The following is a 20,429-nucleotide window of genomic DNA, read 5'->3' as shown; positions in this document are numbered from 1 at the left end:
AACGGGCAAAGCACATGTGTTCGCGTGGGGAACCCCTCGAGACGTGGGGCTTGTGTTTTTTTTATGCGCACGGTGACGCCATGGCTGCACGTGGGGTTGGAATCCGGCAGGAGGGGTATCTCTGTCGGATGGTACCGTCCAAGGAGGGACGAGGAACACGTGCAGCTGCATGACGTCACGGGCAGGTGCAAAGTGCGCGAGCTCTGAGTTGCCGCGCAGGTGCTGCGCATGAAAAAAAAAAAAAAGAAAAAAAAAAAAACAAGCCTCACTTTCGGGTGCACAGGATTCCTGGGCAAGGGGTGGAAGACCCCCTTGACCCAGGGCACAGGATGGAAACTAGTTAGGGGGAAGGGTTAGCTTAGTTAGACCGACTTCATGGGGCAGGGGTAAGTCCTCATGGAGTCCGTGGAATGGATTAGTTAGAGGGATTGTAGCCAGATTGAGGATGGGAAAATGGGAAATGATTTTTGATGATTTGGAGACAGAGACAGACTTTGAGTGTGTAGAGTTGACGTAGCTTAGCTACGTAGTGTTAAATGGAACGTGCTATAGTTTAAGGGACGACGTGGGAGCACGAGTTAGTTAGGGGATGTAGTTAGGAGGATGGCAGAGTTCAGCGGTGTGTGTGTTGAAGAGTTGTGGGTTGTGAGGTGAGTACGTGTACATGGTGAGTGAGTGAGGCCAGCGGGCCTGTGTGTATGGAGTGAATGGGGAATGCATGGTGCGATGAGTGATTGGGGGGAGGAGTGACTCCCGCCCAAGGGACCCCGGGGTCAGAGTAAAGTGAGTTAGCTGGGTTAGTCAAATTGAAAAATGGAGGTCGTTTTGTTGTTGGTGGGAAAGTAGGCTCGAGACCCATTTGGAGAGGTGCAGGAGCCCTGTTGACGGGCTTGGGAGCGTGGCTGCGAAAGGTGAGTATCACTGAGTGGGTACCCCGGGCACCAGGCTAGTCGGCCGTGGTAGGCCAAGGGCCCATGGGGGGGCCGGGATAGAGTAGTGGGCACGGGTGCGCCTGCTTGGTGCGGGGGCCCGGGGCGCCATTAGCTGCGTGGGCAGTGTTGTGGGCAAGGGTGACCCTCGCAAAGGGGCCTGGGAAGCCAGCCTGCCACGTGTGCGTTTCAGGGGAGGTGCCATGGGGGGCACTCCCCGGTGTTAGGGAGCTGGTAGGCTCGGAGGCAGTGTAGTGCCCGGGGGTGCCATAGCGGGAGATTCGGCAGAGGGTCGTGCCTGCCAAAGGGAGCCACGTGTCCCAGCCATGAGACCGTGTGAGGGCACGGAGAGAAAATTGGGGGGCGAGGCCCGAAATTGTGAGGACACCAACACAGGCGACGGGAATCTGGGTTGTTAGAACCAATAGTTTAAGCGAGAGGCGCTTGTTGAAAGCCCCGGGGTAGTTTAACAGTTAAATGGTTAGGGTAGATTAGGAGATGTACCCCTCCGCACCATCCATCCCCTCGCTGTCGTTGTGGGCCGCTGGACCCACTTTGGTTATAGATCGCCGAACTCTGGGGAGGCCATTCTGAGGCTTCGTTGGGCCTCGACACAGGACATTAGCTCTCCCTTATTCCCCTCCAGGAAGGGAACGTAGGGGTTGGGAGTAGGCTAGGTGACAGGATAGGTTAGCCGAACAAAGACGATAAAGGGGGTTAGGGGACGATTTATAGTGGGGAAGTAAAAATAAAAACAACAAAAAAAAATAAGTTGGGGCTAAATTGGTTTTTCACAAATTAAGGGAGTGGGTATGTACAGTGACAGGCAAAGGCGATAGGTGGGAGGGAGACAGGTAGGTAGGTCCGAGCCCGCCTTCCAAGTGGCCAGCACCACCGCACTCCCTCCACCAACCTCCACGGAACGGCAAAGGCTGCCCACTTCATCGGCTGGCCGTGTTTTGCTTCAAGGCCTGTGCCGGCCACTTCAGCCGGCTGGCTGTTTTTCTTCAAGGCCTGTGCCGGCCAACTTCATCGGCAGCTGTTGTGTTGCTGCGAGGCCTGTGCCGGCTGGATCGTCTGCAGCTGCTGTGCTGCAAGGCCTGTGCCGGCCCACTTCATCTGCCGGCTGGCTGTTTTTCTTCAAGGCCTGTGCCGGCCAGTTCATCTGCCGGCTGTGTTTGCCTGCAACGGCCTTCTTCTGCGGGCTGTGTTTGCCTGCTCACCTTTGCCATGCCATGCCCACTGCCCCTGTTCACCAGCCCCGTTCAATTTTTGCTTTGCCCCCCCCCCCCTGTTCATTTCCATGTGCGCCAGGGTCAAGGCAACAGTTTGCAAGCTGCGAGAACTGCCCTGTTGGCAGCTACAACACGGGCCTGCAGTGGCGGCCCGTGCACCGTGTTTGTGTTCATCCATCCATTCGTTGTATTCATTGCGTGTGCCACTTGAGCTGGCACGGAGACTGCATTTGTGCAGCCCATGCACCGTTGTGGTTCACTGCGTTCAGTTCAAAAGGGAAGGCCTTGGACTGCGTGTGAGCAGCCGGCCACGTTCCCTGTCACCTGCATTGTTTTGAGCCAGAGACTGCATGCGAGCAGCCTGGCTCCCTGCTTACTGTTTTCTTTTGTAGAGTTCATTGATCCTGGGCCATGGTTTAGTGTAAAATTTGTAAGTTAAGGTTAAGATGTACTGTACATATGAGTGCGCCCCCAGCATGTCTGTCTAGCGCCGGCAATTTTATTTAAGTCGTCCGTGTGAGTGAGTTTGTTTAGGTAGTTACGCAGCCCTCAGGTTATTTATTTTGGGGACACGAATACCATGAATGTCGCACTCAGGGATCCGTAGGTAAAATGTACTAGGGGAAAACTACACATGATGGCACACGAAAATTTGACGACTCGGGACGAGTCTGTAAAAAAGGGAGGGGGTAGTGTTGTGGTTACCAAATTCGCAAACCACCATTCAGGTCCCTTAGGTGAGATATCTCGGTAAGTACATGTGTAGTTAGGCCCAAACCCGTTGTCTAGTGGGAATACACGTCATTTATGCGTGCTGTGACTCTTCAGGATAGCCGTTTTTCTTTTACTATCTTTAATTTGGACCAACCGCCATTGTTACAACCACAACATCAACCACCCACCGTGGCGCCGCTTCACGTCACACCTCGCAACCGTCGCATCGCCACCGTTCTTGCGCCGCTTGTGGGTACCGGTGTTGGACTCGTGCAGGGCGCGCGCCGAACAGCGTGTACAAAACCACGGATTTTCCACTTCAAAAACGGATCAAAAACGACACACGCCCACTTTTGTTCCGTCCAATCGGTGAGCGAGGGGCGATTTGGCCCCGCCTCCAGGGCGTTGGAGGGCGATCGATATATGCAAATTTATGGATCAAAAAGCATTCACGCCCACTTTTTCTCGGGCCAATGGGGAGCGAGGTGAAAGGTCGAAGGCAGGGGGTCAAAGATGAGAGAGCGAAGCCACGGGGCTGATATAAGCGACCGCGTTCGTCAGTCAAAAGGAATGAGAGTTAAGACTTCGCGGGCGGTGGAGTTGGGAAGAAGAAGCAAGAAGGAGTTGGTCGTCGTCGTGTGCGTTGGAGTCGGAACGGAGGGGACGGAGCTGTGGAGAGGCGGCGAGGGCAGACGAGGGGGTGCTCGCGTCGTGCAGGGAGCTGCACACCAGGGAGGCCGACGGCGCGACCTGGCCGAGGTGGAGACGCTCGTCGCGGGACTCGAGGCAGAGTGGAAATCCTCTATACCCCGAGCATCAGCAACCCCCTCCCGTTTCCCCCCGCGCTGAGATAGTGCGACCAAGGGGGCCCCTTTCCCACCCCCTACCAGACACTGCCCGCGAGGCCCACGGAGTTGAGGCACCATCGCCGCTCCGCGTCTCATCACCAGACGGGTAGGCCCGACCCGGTCTCGGCCTCAGGCCCGCCTCATCCTTGAGGGTATTCTTTTCCTTGGTTTTGGGTATGTGTTGTCGGCGCCGTCTGTGAAGTAAAATTGTATAAGTGTTGCCGTGTGCTCGCGTAATCGGTATTAGATCTGCATTGTCGCATTTGCTTTTTGTGTAAAAATTGCATTGTGTTTCTCTTCTTTTCTATGTTCTTTTGGTGGAATTGTATATGTGCGCTTTCCGTTCATCGCGAATAAATGTGCTTTGTGTTGAACTGTTTCCCGCTTCGCTTCGTCATTTCTTTCATTGAATCCTCATCTTGCTTCACGTAAAGGGTTGGTAGTGGGCTGAATACGCCCGATAATTAATCGAACCGTCGAGGTCGACGAATAACACCGCTCGGTTATCCCGATAGTACGGAACGGGTCGCTTAAGTGGCCCGTGTCCGAAGTCGACCTGCGGCGAGGTGCGATCGCCCGGTCTACCCTCCGTGTGGGTACTTAGGTAGGTCGAATTTGGCGAGCAACCCTATCCCATACGGGGGCCGATTGGCTCGATTGCGGTGAGACCGAAAGGTCCACCCGTGACTGGTTCCCGGCGTTAGTCCGAGAGGGTCACGACTGGATTGTCCGTCCGGTGGGCGACGTGCCGCGATTCGAGTTACGTGGCCGTCAGCACGCCGGCGGGCGCGAATCTGTAACAATATATATATATATATATATATATATATATATATATATATATATATATATATATATATATATATATATATATATATAAAAATCCAATTGTTAAATTATTTTTTTATTTTTTTATTTTCCAAACACGCTCACGCACTCACTGATGAACCTCTGAAAGTTTGACGAAGATCCATGAAGCCATCTCTAAGAGAAATGGTGACACACACACACAGACAAACGGCTCTCTTGTCGTACCGATTATTCTGTTCACTTTCTTATTGTGATTTGCAGTTTTAGTTTATGACGCAATATTATAATTTGTTGTTTTTGGTGTTAATGTTTGATTTCACTATAAATGACCTTTCACTTCAACATTGAAAACTGCTTCGCCAATACCAATGGGCTGTCACAGGTGCAAAACAAATTTGCCTTCATATCTCACATCCCTCCTCCCCCTCACACCAGTACGTGGAGACGACGCTTAAGTCAGGGTGTCTATTGATATTTGTGTCGCTTTGTTGGTACCTTTTTAAAAACTTCACACTCTTTGCTCTCTGGTCGTTTCATTTTCTATTCTGGATTCTGATTTTGACTTTCTACCCCTGGTTCGTGTCGGCTGTTTCTGCTCCTTGATCACGACTGTTCTTGATCTGAATAGAGATCACTTGATCTGTGAAAGTCTCTGCTCCTTCTCAAATGGAATCTCTTGAGCTCTTTATGCCTGCTTTCTCTTTCGATGTGCTTTCCTGTCTCTGCTCGGTGCACGAGTATTGCTGTCAACATGTCTGTGTTTGTCGGCAAAATATATTGACATTATGAGCAGCTCCAGTTGCCAAATTTGGCACAGAGCTTTGTATTATACACACAGACGTGATTATCACGATACTCACACGGCCTCGAGCCACGCTGTGAGTACATGTTGTCCTGTGCTAAATTTCATTTTATATCTTTGTGCCTCCACTCCGAAGATTCTGAGGCATAATTGTGTTTTTGGGTTGTCCGTCCGGCTGTGCGTGCATGTGTAGCAGATATCCGTTAACACGACAACTTGTGAACTGCTGAAGGGATTCTGTCCAAACGTGGCAAAAACGTGAACCGTCTTGCAGGGATTAACTGATTCGATTCTGGGTCAAAAAGGTCAAAGATCTATGGTTATGTGACCTGCAATTAAAAAAATCTTTGTCACCTCAATAATTTGTGAACCAAAGAAGGGACTTGGACCAAACTTGGCAAAAGTATCGACTGGAATACAACGATGAACTGCTTCAATTTTGGGTTCAAGAGGTCAAAGGTCATGTCTCCTTTGAAAATCATTTTGCAGATCCTCAATCAATTTAGATTTTAGAAGCATCTGGTATTTCCTCTCTGTCTCTCTGTCTCTCTGTCTCTCTGTCTCTCTGTCTCTGTCTCTCTCTCCCTCTCCCTCTCTCTGTCTCTCTCTCGCATGTGTCCTTTAATTGATATCAAACGTAACAGTGGGTTGACATCTAATGCAGGTGGAGGCATATCCATTGAGACATTCATGTAAAATTCTGTTTTCTACTTAATTGTGAGCTCCAAATTAGACTCGTCCGAGACATTCACAAGAGGAAGTTCTGTGCCACATTTGGTGATTGTAGCAATCCTTGTCCAGTTATTCTGCTGACAAAACAAACAAACACAAACGGGATCATTGCAATACTCATGTGCTCAGCCTCCAGCCATGGCGTAACACAATGAGCAGCTTGGTGATTGAGCAGGTAAAGACTTGTGATGTCGCCGTCACTGGTGCGTTGGATCCTCTTGGCTGCTCACCACGATGATCATTCTCGTGTTGAAGTGTTCACGACTTGTCGTGACTCGTGAGTGCCCCAGTGCTACTTCATTTAATGACCATTATGCGTATTTTAATATCCCTTGCATCGTGTAAGATGACTATTGTGATAAATTCCATTTCTCGTGAAGAAATGGGGTTTGAGAACCAAAATGAAGAAGTGCCAAGCGCTAGAGGGTTCCACGTGCTACGCCCGCACTGTTCTCAAGACATCAAACACAAATAGATCAGGGATGTGATCGGAGATTGCTGATGGTTCTCGGTATAGACAACTCGTAATATTAGCCAATTGGTATCACACTTGAAATTCTACCTCATCATGAAAATATACTTTGTTTGTATTTTTTTTTTGTAAAGTGGGATACCATGGACACCAAGACTAAACACTTAATGCCTCCCTCTAGGAACCATAAATAACCCCTATCTCCTTCCCATAACCTCCCTCCCTTCACTATTCTGTTTCCAATGGGGCCTACTATATCGTTGAAAAGTTTGTTCATGATGTATTAAAGTGGTTCAATGGATCATCCTTCCCCATATTGCAAATCCCTCCTTGAATCTGAACATTTATTTAAAATAAAAACTTCATTCTTTCATCATTTACCCCCCCACCCATGGAGCTGACACTATTCCTGCCAGGTTTGGTGGCAGTCAATTAGGCCGTTAGAGATTCCCTCTCCTTCTTTTCCAAGAAAATCTATTTTTATTTTTATTTTTAATCTTTTTTTTTTTACCATAAATCCCCCATGGGGTCCCCATTATTCAAGCCCAGTTGATAGCACTGTGGCCCATAGCATTGACGTGAGTAGCCGGACACCAATATAGAGAACCCCCCCCCATGCCCCTCCATTTCCCCTCCTCCACCCCTCCCTCCAATAATTACAATCCCCCAATATTGTCTCCCAGTATCGGTGCTAAGTTTGGTTGCATTCATTCAAACTGTTACAAAGATCTCCAAACCTCCTCCCATCCTTCAATCGCCAACCTCCCCAACCCCCCTTCCCCGATGGCACTCCCATGAGGCCCCCATTATGTCTCGGCAGCACAGTTGGTCATTCATTATCTGTGTTGTGTCTGATATGTTAACAAACATGCTACATGTGGAGCAGAACTTGCATTCTGTCATTCTTTAGGCCGCTCACCAACAAATTATATAATAGGGTTTCCGTTTTATGCAAAAATTGTAGTTTAACATCCCTTGGTCTTGTGTAAAATGGAATTGCTTTACAATTTTATCAAACAAGTACAACCCGAACCTACAATACGTACATGAGTAGAAGGATGTGTATATAAGATCAGTCTAAAGCCTGCAAGTTCATTATAGTCTGAGTGTTGGCCAGAAAAGTGTGCATTAGGGTCCGCACAATGTTTTTCTGCATTTTTGTGATCACCAGAACATCTGAATGAATATTCCGATTGATGCCACTCTGGCACCCTTGAGCATTTTTGTAGAAACCCATTAATATGCAAATTAGCGGTGGCCATTGTCGAAATTACTATTTTTCTTAATATCTCCAAAAGTAAGCATCCAAATAGCCTGGTTGAGGTGTCTACACCCATGTTTTTAGGGCCACTGGTCATGATAAACCCACTTAAAATTTGACAACATTTAAATTTTGCTCATTAATATGCAAATTAGCAGTCGCCATTATCAAAATAACAATTTATCTTAATATCTCCATAAGTAAGCATCCAAACTGCCAGGTTGAGGTGTCCAAACCCATGTTTTTAGGGTCACTGGTCATGATAAACCCACTTAAAATTTGATAACATTGAAATTTAGCTCATTAATATGCAAATTAGCAGTCGCCATTATCGAAATAACAATTTTTCTTTATATCTCCATAAGTAAGCATCCAAACAGCCTGGTTGAGGTGTCCAAACCCATGTTTTTAGGGTCACTGGTCATGATAAACCCACTTAAAATTTGATACCATTGAAATTTAGCTCATTAATATGCAAATTAGCAGTCGCCATTATCAAAATAACAATTTTTCTTAATATCTCCAATAGTAAGCATCCAAATAGCCTGGTTGAGGTGTCCAAACCCATGTTTTTAGGGTCACTGGTCATGATAAACCCACTTACAATTTGATGACATTGAAATTTAGCTTATTAATATGCAAATTAGCAGTCGCCATTATCGAAATAACAATTTTTCTTAATATCTCCATAAGTAAGCATCCAAATAGCCTGGTTGAGGTGTCCAAACCCATGTTTTTAGGGTCACTGGTCATGATAAACCCACTTACAATTTGATATCATTGAAATTTAGCTCTTTAATATGCAAATTTGCATAACCCTGTCCCCTGAATTTGTCCGCGCCGATCGGCGTTTTTGCAGTACAGTTATACAACAACAACAAAACTGTTTGAAAATAACTTGCGCAGAGCCGTTTATCCCCAGTACAGTTGTGAAGAAATGGCTGACCTCAGAAGATCAACAGCATGAACTGTTTCTGATCAAGTAAGTTGAGGCTTGTAATGTAATGAAAGAAACATGGAGAACTGAGTTTTAAGTAAGAGTAATGTCTTCTGATACAGTAGAATGATCAATGTTATTTGCAAGCAGGTTGTTTTATTTTATTATTTAACATGATCTGTCTGAAAGCAACTGTGTATTTTATTGATTTTTAAAAGTACACAGGGTGGAACCTGTTTCCTGAGAATTTTTGAAAATATAAACAAATAAATTATGTGTTTACTGATGTTTATAATTACCTCTATTGTTACAGGTTGAGGCTCCATCACCATGGGAGACTGTTTCTTCAGTCCCTGCGATGCAACTAAAGCTGGAAAACCTCTGGTATCAGTTGGTCCAGACAGAGTGCGAAGTATCATCCGGACAAGCAAAGCAAAACAAGATGGTATACATGAAGAGCTTGAACAGAGATTACAGGCAGACGAATCTATCGAGCTCAAATGCCATAGAGACTGTGTGTCAATGTACACATCACACTCACACATAGAAAGACACTTGAAACGAATGAGTAATGTCTGTTTGGAAGATGCTTCAACAAGCAAAAGAAGCCGCCGTTCAAAGACGACAGTATTTGACTTTCAAGAACATTGCATTTTTTGCAGAGAAAAGTGCATCATGGACTTTGATAAGAAGAATCCTAATCGTTGGTGGCGAGTTCTCCTTTGTCGGACTGCAGATCGTGTTGATCGGACAACTTCCAAACAAACTATTCTAGATGTTATCGATTCCCGCCAGGATGAAGAAGAACGCCAGGTCAAGATATGATTAATGGGCGCAATCAGCGATCTTCATGCTGCTGATGCGAGATATCACGATGACTGCAGAAAGTCCTTCATGGCGCCCCGTTCTGTTGCAGCAGCAGCACACAGTGGCAGAGAAACTCAGGACATTGAGCCAGCTGTCAGTTCTACCATCCTATCGATGAAAAACGACATGTTGCACATCTGGAATTCAGTAGAAGTCTACAATATGTACAAGGATCATGGAGGAAAGCTATACTCTCGACGAACCATGTTATCCAAATTGTTGGATATACTTGGCTCTGAGCTTCTGGTTCTGTCTGGTGAAGGTGTCGCTCGTTTAATCTTGTTTCGCAGCAGAGCATCAACTGCGATCAACTTAGTAGCATCAGATGAAGATGACGCCATTGATGTTTCCATAGAACGAATTGCCAAGAAGGTTGCACAGGAATCTAAGCAGTTGTCATCCGACCCCAGTTCCTATCAGACTATAATTAATACAGATATTGCTCATGAAGCAGTGAGTTCAACCCTTCAATTGCTACTCTCCAAAATATCAGCTAAACTTGACTGCACACTTCCAGGAGCTCTGATAGGAAACATCATAATGAATATGATCACCAATTAACCAACTACACTCCAAATAGCACTGGGAGTTCTAGTCAGTCGTAAAAGCCTCATCGAGCAGTTGTACAACTATTGTGTGACCTGTTCCTCTGATGAGTATCAGCGTTTCAAGGGATCAGCAGCAAAGGATGCAACTGTTCACTCCGGGATTAGGGGAACCACCAATGCTGAATGTGGCCTCGTTCAGGTTGTTGCTGACAACTTCGACACAAATATCTCATCCCAGAATGGACTCGTTTCAACACATTCTCTTGTAGTACTACTTACCATAAAAGATCAGGAGATATCTTCCACATCTGAAGATGAAGCCATCATCAGACAATTGACCCGTGATGAAATGAAGACACCTGTGACGGAAGACATTTCGGTTCAAAGGTACAAGGAACCTGAGAAACCAGCGATGCCAGTTGAAGAAGCCACACGTGTGGTGTTACCTCTCCGCGTATTGGCTCATCAAGCTATACAACTCAGGAGAGTTCAAGATTTGGATTTCTCTTTTCTGAAGCAAATCACTTCTGATCAGAACACACCAGAGTTTGGTGGCTTTAATACGAAGCTCTGCAGAGAGCAAGGACGATCCATCCAACCTGCAACGAGGGCCATTTACACAACACTCATAGATATGGATCCAGATGATCTGGACACAATGTTTACAGCAATGGAGGGAAAACGTTTGACCGCAGAGTGTGGACAAACCTTAACCATCTTCACAAACGACCAACAGCTGTATCGAGTGGCGTTAATGTTAAATGGGTTTATCCTGAGCGATTTACCCAGTACAGTTTTCTGTATGTGCCATGGAGATACTGGCTGCAGGAATGAGCGCACCAAGACAGCTGCTGCATTTGCCCTTGATGTTGACTCTGACACTGAATGAGACACCAAGCACTGAAGTAGCCTTCATTAGGTTTACAAACCTGACATATATATATATATATATATATATATATATATATATATATATATATATATATATATATATATATATATATATATATATATATATATGAACATTTGATTTACACAGGAATGTCTTCTTTTGTTCATGTTGTTAGCTTCTTTCATTGCATACTGTCAAATTGTTGAATCTATATGAATAATAAAGTGATCTATATTCACAAAGACCGAAGTGTTTTTTTTTTCTCTCTATGTCTATTTATCTACATTTTCAATAATGGTGACTGCTAATTTGCATATTAATGAGCTAAATTTCAATGTTATCAAATTGTAAGTAGGTTTATCATGACCAGTGACCCTAAAAACATGGGTTTGGACACATCAACCAGGCTATTTGGATGCTTACTTCAGGAGATATTAAGAAAAATTGTAATTTTGATAATGGTGACTGATAATTTGCATACAAATGAGCTAAATTTAAATGTTGTCAAATTGTAAGTGGGTTTATCATGACCAGTGACCCTAAAAACATGGGTGTAGACACCTCAACCAGGCTGTTTGGATGCTTACTTTTGGAGATATTAAGAAAAATAGTAATTTTGACAATGGCCACCGCTAATTTGCATATTAATGGGTTTCTACAAAAATGCTCAAGGGTGCCAGAGTGGCATCAATCGGAATATTCATTCAGATGATCTGGTGATCACAAAAATGCAGAAAAACATTGTGCGGACCCTGATGCAAGGTCATCTTGAAAAATGGTGTTTGACATCCGGACTATCATACTTCAGTCGTTTCGCAGTCTCAGTTGAGTTGAGGATTTCTGACGTCTGCTTCTTCCCATTGATTGGTCAGCGTCTGCTTATGACACATTGAGCGATGCAAATCAATCACTTGCTAAAAGTTCCCCTCGTGCAATGTGGGGTCAAACAGGCCAAGCCTACATTCAGCCTTGCATTTTGAACCTTTTTTTTTTGTCTTACTTGTGACATCATTTAAGGCCGAAACGCGTATCCAGGTCTTGAAAATGCCGCATCAAACATTACCCTCAAGGAGTTATTGTTTTGTGCTTTGTTTTGAAATATGTATATCTCTTGTCTTTGGCCTCTTTCGAACAGCTGAACATAAAATGCACTTCATCCCTGGCATGATCGGGCCTTTCCTGGGTGTCACGCTCGTACCACAGGCTGAGCTACGCAGTGTCATGATCCCGATCTTTCATGACATGATCGACTGGGAGCAGCGGCGATATGGCAGTCTCAAGCAGGCAAGGCTGGGTGCTCAAACAAGCTATTCCTCGTCTTTTGTGCTGCTATTGTATTTGTTACCTTGGCAACACAGTAGGTTGTTTGTGTCTGTGTTGTGTCTGATACGATAATTCCTAAGAATTGCTTGGATGCTATAACCTTGTCTGGTCAAGTTCCAGTATTTTGGCCGTCGTGTGTCGCACCACAATAATTGTTTTGGCATGTATTATTGGGAAGATAGAAAACCATTGTGTTTAACTTTGTGCCAATATAATCCATTAAGATAAAATAAGACTTTTGTTTTTTTTCAATGTGTTTTAACTTGTTCGTTTTGGGGTTCATGCCATCCCTTGGACTTCCTGCTCAGATGTCATTGATAATCCACCTCAACGCTTGAGCACTGGTTAAGTGAAAGGGAAGCTTTGTGGTCCATCCTGCTTTAAGGTCGACTGTGACATATATTAGAAAATTATGGAAGCCCCAAAACCTCCACTCCCACCCCCTCAGTGACAAACCTCCACTCCTGCCTCCCCCACCCCTCGGTGGTGCAATGGTTAGAGCGCCTGCTCTGAGTCTGGGAGGTCGGTGGTTCGAACCCCGGCCAAGTCGTACCAAAGATTAATTTTTTTTAATCATACGTGCTGCTTCCTTGCTTACCACTCAGCATTTTAAAAGATAGAGCATGGGCAAACAACCTTCAGCTGGAAATGCTAGTGCAGGCTTTGATGGGCCTGATGGCCTCCTCCTGCATCATAGTTCCTTGTGAGGGAACACGTGTTGATATTAATTTTAAAGAGCAATCTATTGTCAACATGGCATCACTTGGTGAAGAGGTCAGGTCAGGTCAGGTATGGGAGCATGTGCCAGAACAGCGCGTCGCTGCGTCCACTTTCCACCGGTACTCCAGGGGCCTCCGTATGGCCATCCCCCAGGCAGATGCCAGGCCCATTCCCATCTCCTTGAGATGATGGTCAACCTGCTGCAACCACGAGGCACGTGGTCGGCCCACTGGCCTCCTCCACTCACGAGACTCCCCCGCTGAGAGAATCTGGTGAGCAGGATCAGCGTCAGGAAAACGAGCCACATGTCCATACAGCCGCAACTGACGCTCACGGACAATGCAGGAAACAAATCTCATTTGAGTCTCTCTCAGCAACCGCTCGTTGGACACAAAATCCGACCAGCGATAGCCAAGGATTCTCCGAAGAGACCTGGTACCAAAGGAATTAAGTCTCCGTCTCAGATCCTTGGTCAGAGTCCAAGTCTCGCATCCATAGAGCAAGACTGGAAGTACCAAGGACCTGAAGACTCGGACTTTCGTTCTCCCGCACAGGTACCGGCTGCGCCACACCCCATGATCCAGTGAATCCATGACTCCCCAGGCCCGACCCAGATGTCTATTGACCTCTGACTCGCAGCCAGCAGAGACATGAATATCACTGCCAAGGTAAGTGAATCTCTCCACGACTTCAACATCCTCACCACAAACAGACACAGACAGGACAGCAGCATCCAAGATGTCACCGAAAGCCTGGATCTTAGTTTTGACCCAAGAAACCCGTAATCCCAGCGGCTCCGACTCCTCATTCAGCAGCTCGAGGGCCCCCAAAAGGATACCTAAAGTCTCCGCAAAGATGACTGCATCATCTGCAAAATCAAGGTCCGAGATCTTGACATTCCCAAACGATGCACCGCAGCTTGATCTCTCCGACATCCTCCCTAAAATCCAGTCCATACAAGTGCTGAAAAGTGTGGGGGCCAGTACACACACCTGACGAACTCCAGTAACAACTGGAAATAAGTCAGAGATGGTACCACCACACTTCACAGCACTCTCAGTACCAGAGTAGAGTTCAGACATCAGATCGATCAGTTTTGGTGGCACCTCACGAAGACCAAGATCCTCCAGAGGGCATCCCGATTCACTGAATCGAACGCTTTACAGAGATCAACATAGGCTGCAAGCAGCCCCTGCCGAAACTCTCGTCTGCGTTCGGTGAGGACACTAAGAGCAAAGATACGGTCAATCGTTGACCTCTTTGGTGTAAAGCCTGACTGCTCTGGATGCTGGTGCTCAAGCAGATGGTGGCGAACCCTATCAAGAATTATCCGAGCAAAAACCTTACCCGGCACTGAGAGCAGCGTCACCCCTCGGTAGTTGTTGCAGTCTTGGCGATCACCCTTCCCTTTCCAGAGAGGGACAACAAGGCCCCTCTTCCAATCAGTTGGGATGATGCCTGTGTTCCAGGCAGAGCACAAAACTGCATGCAACGACACGAGTGCACCATTTCCACCAGCCTTGAGAAGTTCGGCATGGATGCCACAGATCCCTGGAGCTTTGCCCTGTTTCAACCGGTTCACCTCAGCCCATGTTTCCACAAGCGTAGGTGGACCACAGTTGATTCGAGGGTCAGCAACAGGAATTGTAACACCCTTGACGTCCAACTCGACAGCTGGGGGATCAGCCTGGTACAACCGCTCAAAGTAACCGGCCCAGCGGGCCTTCACTTCAGACTCCTCTGTCAAGAGCCTACCACTCTCTGCTCTAACTGCAGTGCTCTGAGGGATGGGCTTGGATGAACGTAATGCGCGAATTCCCCTGTAAGCGGGACGAGAATCACCTGTACACAGGTGATGCTCTACCCCCTCACAGATTCCTCGCACATAGGCCTCCTTGTCCACCCTCAGTGCACGTACAGTTTTACGCCTCAGCTCCCTGAACAGCTCAGCTCTGCCATTCAGCCTGGCCCTGTGACTCTGGTCAATGGTATCCAGTGTCCCTTGAGTGACAAAATTCTTCTTTGCCCTGCGGTGAATTCCAAGACATCCACCGTCAACATCAAGGACGGTGGTCTTGAAGGCACTCCACAACTCTTCAGGACCCCCCAAAGCACCCAGACCCCCCAAGTGTCCACTCAGCCTGTTCGTAAACTCCTCAGCTGCTCTCTCATCCCTGAGCTTGCCAACATCCAGCCTCGGCTGGGATGGTACCATTCTCCAGGATTTAAGGTGCAGCTTTAGAGTTGCTACAAGTCTGTGGTCAGTATTGAGGAACTGAGCACTCCGGTGGACCCTGCAGTTCTGGATCATCCTCCAGCGACCGTCAATGAGGACATGGTCAATCTCCTTTGCCGCACCGCCAGCGTTGGAATACCAAGTCCAGCGATGAGCTTGTGGGCGCTGAAACCATGAACCAGCCACCCTAAGTCCATGACTTCTTGCAAAGTCAAGGAACTTGGTGCTATTCTGGTTCATAGTTCCTGACCCATGGGGACCAACACACATCTCATAACCATCCCTATCAGTTCCAGTCGATGCATTGAAATCCCCCAAGACTAGAAGTGTATCTGGTCTGGGGCACTGATCAACCACAGACTCGAGTGTGGCGTAGAATGCATCCTTCACGGTGAGATCACTCTCCTCAGTCGGAGCATAAACAGAGACCAGGGAAATGACACCTAAGGAGTGACGAATCCTTAATCTCATAATACGCTCGTTGACCGCTGTTACCTCAATTATCATTGGGGTCAGTTTATTGGACACAGCTACAGCAACTCCTTGGGTATGGTAACCATCAGAGCGACCAGACCAATAGTAGGTGTAACCACCCACCATTATCTCGCCGCAATCTGGTCTCCGAACCTCAGAGAGAGCTGCAATCCCAATGTCCAAACGCTTGAGCTCAGATGATAACATAGACAGGTGATCATCCTCTCTTAGGGATAGGATATTCCAGGCACTCACCCGAAGAGACCGTCTCAGGTTAACCCAAGGAGACCACCGTCTGGTGGACGACACCTCAGCACCACTCCAACACACTCTCCCGCAATCTGACCCAGGGAGGTTACCCCGTGGTTTCCCTCCTATCATCAAAGATTGGGGGTCCCGAAGGCTTTGCCCCAATCCCGTCATCCGGTGAGCTGCCCTGCGAAGGGAAGCTGCACAGGAGGTACTCCCACGGAGTGGGTTTTCAGATTTTTTTGCTTTTGTGTGTTTTGCGGAATGAAGGGTTTTACGGTGGCCGGAGTGCAAATCCTGCCACCAACCTCCTAATAAAAAGTAACCCAACTGCAGGAGGACGTCCGCAGACACAGTTGGGCACTAGATATGGATGGCCGTTGGCTCACAAGGAGCTCCTCCGCCCTTTGACAGGTTTTGTTTTTAATCCTGCTGGGTGTCCATATCCAAACACCCTCCTCACCAGAAAACCTGGTGGGGGAGACGGTTTAGTCGCCGACAACCCGACCATGGAACAGGTTAGTACAGGTTTACATGGTACCTGGAGCAGGTCACAGATCTAACCTGACCTGACTGAGGTGAAGAGGTAGATTGGTTAATGGCCTGAGGAAGCCTGCTGTGAAGCTGGTGAAACGTCACTTGGGGCCGGGTCTGCTCTTGCTTATTGCTCAAATTTGTGGAGTTGATCTAGTTTACTTTTGGTTGCAAGTGCCTTCTTCTTCTTGTTCTTCTTCTTGTTCTTCTTCTTCTTGTTCTTCTTCTTGTTCTTCTTCTTCTTGTTCTTCTTCTTGTTCTTCTTGTTCTTGTTCTTCAAGAAATCTCTCTGTCTCTCTCTGTCTCTGTCTCTGTCTCTGTCTCTGTCGCTCTCGCTCTCGCTCTCGCTCTCTCTTTCACTCTCTCTCTTTCGCTCTCCCAGTCTGTTCCTCATACCCACCTTCAAAGCTACAAACTCCATACTCAGGATGATGATACAACTTTGTGCAGGATGGAACAAGGGCGATGTGGCCGTGGCCTCAGAAGCCGTTTTGAGGCCATAAATTGAAGCCAATGACCAATATAGCAATATTTGGCAAACAGGACAACCAATTAGTCTCTCATTGAAAATGCCAGATTATTTTTTTTTGGTGTTCAACGCAATTAACCTTTTTTAAAGTACATGAAATAATTAAAATTGAGAGATTAACGTAAAACTTTTCCAATCACCGGGGATGGGTATTTTTGCTCGTTCTCAATAATCTGCAAATCCCATGAGCCACCACATTATTATTATTTACTCGGATCTTCAGTCAAAGCAAAATGCTCTCTCTGTACGTGTGGGATGAAGTTACCGAGTCGGGGCAGTCCAAATCTTACCGAATCACAAGAATAGACCAAGCGTTGAAATAATTTTGCAATTTTTCAATGTTTTTATTTATTTATTTAATTTAATTTTTTATTGTAAGTTTTTAGCATTGAAACTAAGAGGTGCAGTGATAACCGATTCGGAGGTTTACCAAAGGAGGTGATGCTGTAAATCGAATAGGATTGGAGATCTGAATTGGTAACTGAAGTCCTTGATTTGAGTTAAAGCCTATTACTACAAACATTAGATGCTGAGGAGGTTTGTGGAGACAAAAAATGTCGTGAGGTGCGAATGCTTAATTTCCTTCACGCAAGTGTGCTTGTACATAAGATCCCAATTGGCTTTCAGTTTGCTGTTTCTTCCTGTGGAAGTTGAACGTGATAATCTTTCGACTGAACACTGTAAATGGATTGCTCTCTGTGCGCACCATAACGATGCTTGGAGTGAATTTTTCTTCTTTGGGTGTTTTGGTGCTTTTCTTTTAACGTGGACACAAATATGTACAGCACACAACAGCTCCTTCCCATCGCCGAAAGCTTGGTGAAGAGGTAATGCACTTACTTTTGAGCTGTTTTTTGTGGGTTTGATTCCTACCCTGATTATAAAATTGTCGGAATAGCGCTTCACAGGCAGGGCGTTGCATCACAAAGTGCGTCGTCCATTGGGAGAACGTTAAGCCGGAGGACCCGTCTGCCCGCACCGGTTGTTTGGAGATGTTGAAGATCCCACTGTGTCGTCTGTGGACAGTTGGCGAGGTGTCGCCAACACCATAAACAACGTACAAATTGCTATCACCTTTCGTTAGTTGAATGTCTGCACTGGCCAGACAGTTCTTGAATGATTTGGGCCAAAATTTCATGAATGTTTTCCGGCTGACCCCACATGAAGGTGGGCACACCGAGGCTATTGTAGTACTCGTAGTCGTAGTCGTCGTAACCTTCCTAGCCGTATAATATTGAAATGAATAATACTCAGACCATCAGGTCAAACACTTTTCGCATTTCCAAGATGGGGACAGCTATTGCATTGGGCGTTCTATCACGTGTAACTCGGGCGAAGTCGATGGCACCCGATGGCAAATCTCCATGCTTCCCACCTAAAGTAAAGTTGAAAGATGGCAAATGGTTCCACCAAGAATGACCCAATATGAAAGTTTGAGTGAAAAAAATGTTTTCCCGTTTCGACCCCTGTGGCCTGAAGTCCCCACCCCGGGACCAGTGTGACTACTCCTTGGCTTTTTTCACAAGATCTTGGCTATTCGTTGTTCATCTTGGCGTCTTGGTTTTCTCTAGGTTTTCTTGGCATAGAGGTTTTCTATTATTATCATCGCTTTTCTGAAAACCTTGTGAATTCTTGGCTTTTTTCATTGGCTCACCTTGGCATTTATGAAAATGAGGAGTGGTCACACTGCCCGGGACATAAACCGGCGGTCAAATCAAAAAAATCGTGCCTTATATTTCATGTGTCCCACAATGTTGACTGCATATCCAAGGTTTTGTTTAAAAATGTTTTGAAAAGTGCCCGTAATTGCACTTTCTGGTACTGAATTTGACTTTCTGACCCCGGCCCAAAATGGTACTGCTCTTGCAACTACCTTTGTGGAGGTAACAAGGCTCACTGTAGTGGAAGTGTTCACTTGCATTTGCTTTATGGACTCGTGTGGATATTTATACTTTCCCATGTTTTCATCATTGACATTCGCCAGTGCACCTCCTCTTTATACACGCTTACATTCTCACATAAAATATCACGTGACCAATGCTAATTGGGGAAGTTTATTAATGGAATTCCTCATTAGCGATGGATCCTCCAATTGGGGTGAGTGACTGAAGGATGAGTTATTGAAGCATTACTCGAGGATTGTGTGTGCATTGTTAGGAACCCGAGTTCAAATCTCGCTCGGCTGTTGAATTTATACCAGGTGGGGTTGACTCTGCCTGTGTCGGAGTGGTGACCCGTCCAGGACTGTGCTCAATAGCCCAGGAGACTGCTCAGGCAGCACCAACGCTTTGCACAGAGTATGGTCCCGATGGATGGATGGATGGATTATGCATTGTAATCAGAGGGCAAAAAGCCGATAATTTTTAAAGACCCTCTGATGGTGTATATTTATGTTAAACTTGTTTTCTTGCTGCTCTTCAGGTGGAAGCTGAGCTGGTCGATAAGCTCGACAGTCTGGTGGCAGAGGGAAAGGGAGATGAGAATTATCGTGAGCTCTTCAGCCTCCTGTAAGTTTTGAGTGTGAGCCACCCAGAGAGTGCTGCGCAGATGCTTGAACAGTTTACATCGTGTGCATTTGGTTTGATGTGCCACCCTGCTTCATCTCAAATGCTGTGTTAATTATCTTGATCATGTGTGCATCTGTGGCGTCATCCTTGGCAAGCTGATTTGAGCACTTGACCCTTTACTGTCGATCTGATGAGTACCGTGGAATCGATTTTTCACAACTCGCTTACGATACAAAGAAAAGATGTTTTCACAAAAAATTATGATCAATTTAGCCTTTCCTATCTTCGATACGTCGTACAGTATTATAAGTGGATTATTTAATTATTCAGCTCGTTTTGGACCTCTGTTCCACGTTTAAAACAAATGGGGAGGGGGTGTGGGGTAGTTCTATTTGCACTTACCTTTCACAAGAGTAATTTCTGGCTGTATCGTGTTTTTGCAATTTATTCCGAGTGCAGTGTATCTCTCACGGGGTTGTTGTATACAAGTACAAGTCGTTCTTTGAAATGGTATTTCAAATATGGCGAGAGATGTGATAAAGGCAATTGTCAACTTCTTATTTAATCCTCATGTTTTTGGGAACCTGAAACTAAGCTCCGTGTCGAGCTCGTGCCGTGGAGTGTCGTCCATCTGTGTTGCCGTGAACATTTTAAACCACAACTGAAACCGGTGGCGGGATTTTCACAACATTGCGCAGAAAGCTTCTTTGCAGTTGTAGTTCTCGAGCTCGATTGCAGCATCCCCCAAATCGTATCTCAGAAGGGTCGTAATTATGAGGATAAAAGATCAAAAGCAGTCTGTTTCTGGCC

The 20,429-nt window shown here is 46.2% G+C and overlaps 1 protein-coding gene across 6 annotated transcripts in view; it reads left to right on the top strand.

Annotated features, from left to right (window-relative positions):
- DOCK4 (dedicator of cytokinesis 4) overlaps positions 1–20,429 on the top strand; it is a 289,016-nt gene that overhangs the window by 205,850 nt on the left and 62,737 nt on the right. For all 6 annotated transcript variants that reach the window (XM_085894107.1, XM_085894106.1, XM_085894104.1 and 3 more), the window contains 2 exons: positions 12,183–12,331; positions 19,534–19,619. In XM_085894107.1, coding sequence (XP_085750233.1) covers positions 12,183–12,331; positions 19,534–19,619 — 235 coding nt within the window. The remainder of the gene's footprint in view (positions 1–12,182; positions 12,332–19,533; positions 19,620–20,429) is intronic.

Source organism: Eptatretus burgeri, chromosome 9 (assembly GCF_056783735.1).
Source record: "Eptatretus burgeri isolate ZD-2024b chromosome 9, Ebu_testis_v1, whole genome shotgun sequence".
NCBI classification, from domain to species: Eukaryota; Metazoa; Chordata; class Myxini; order Myxiniformes; family Myxinidae; genus Eptatretus; species Eptatretus burgeri.
Note: the sequence above shows the minus strand (reverse complement) of the source record. Positions and strands in the feature narration are given on the sequence as shown.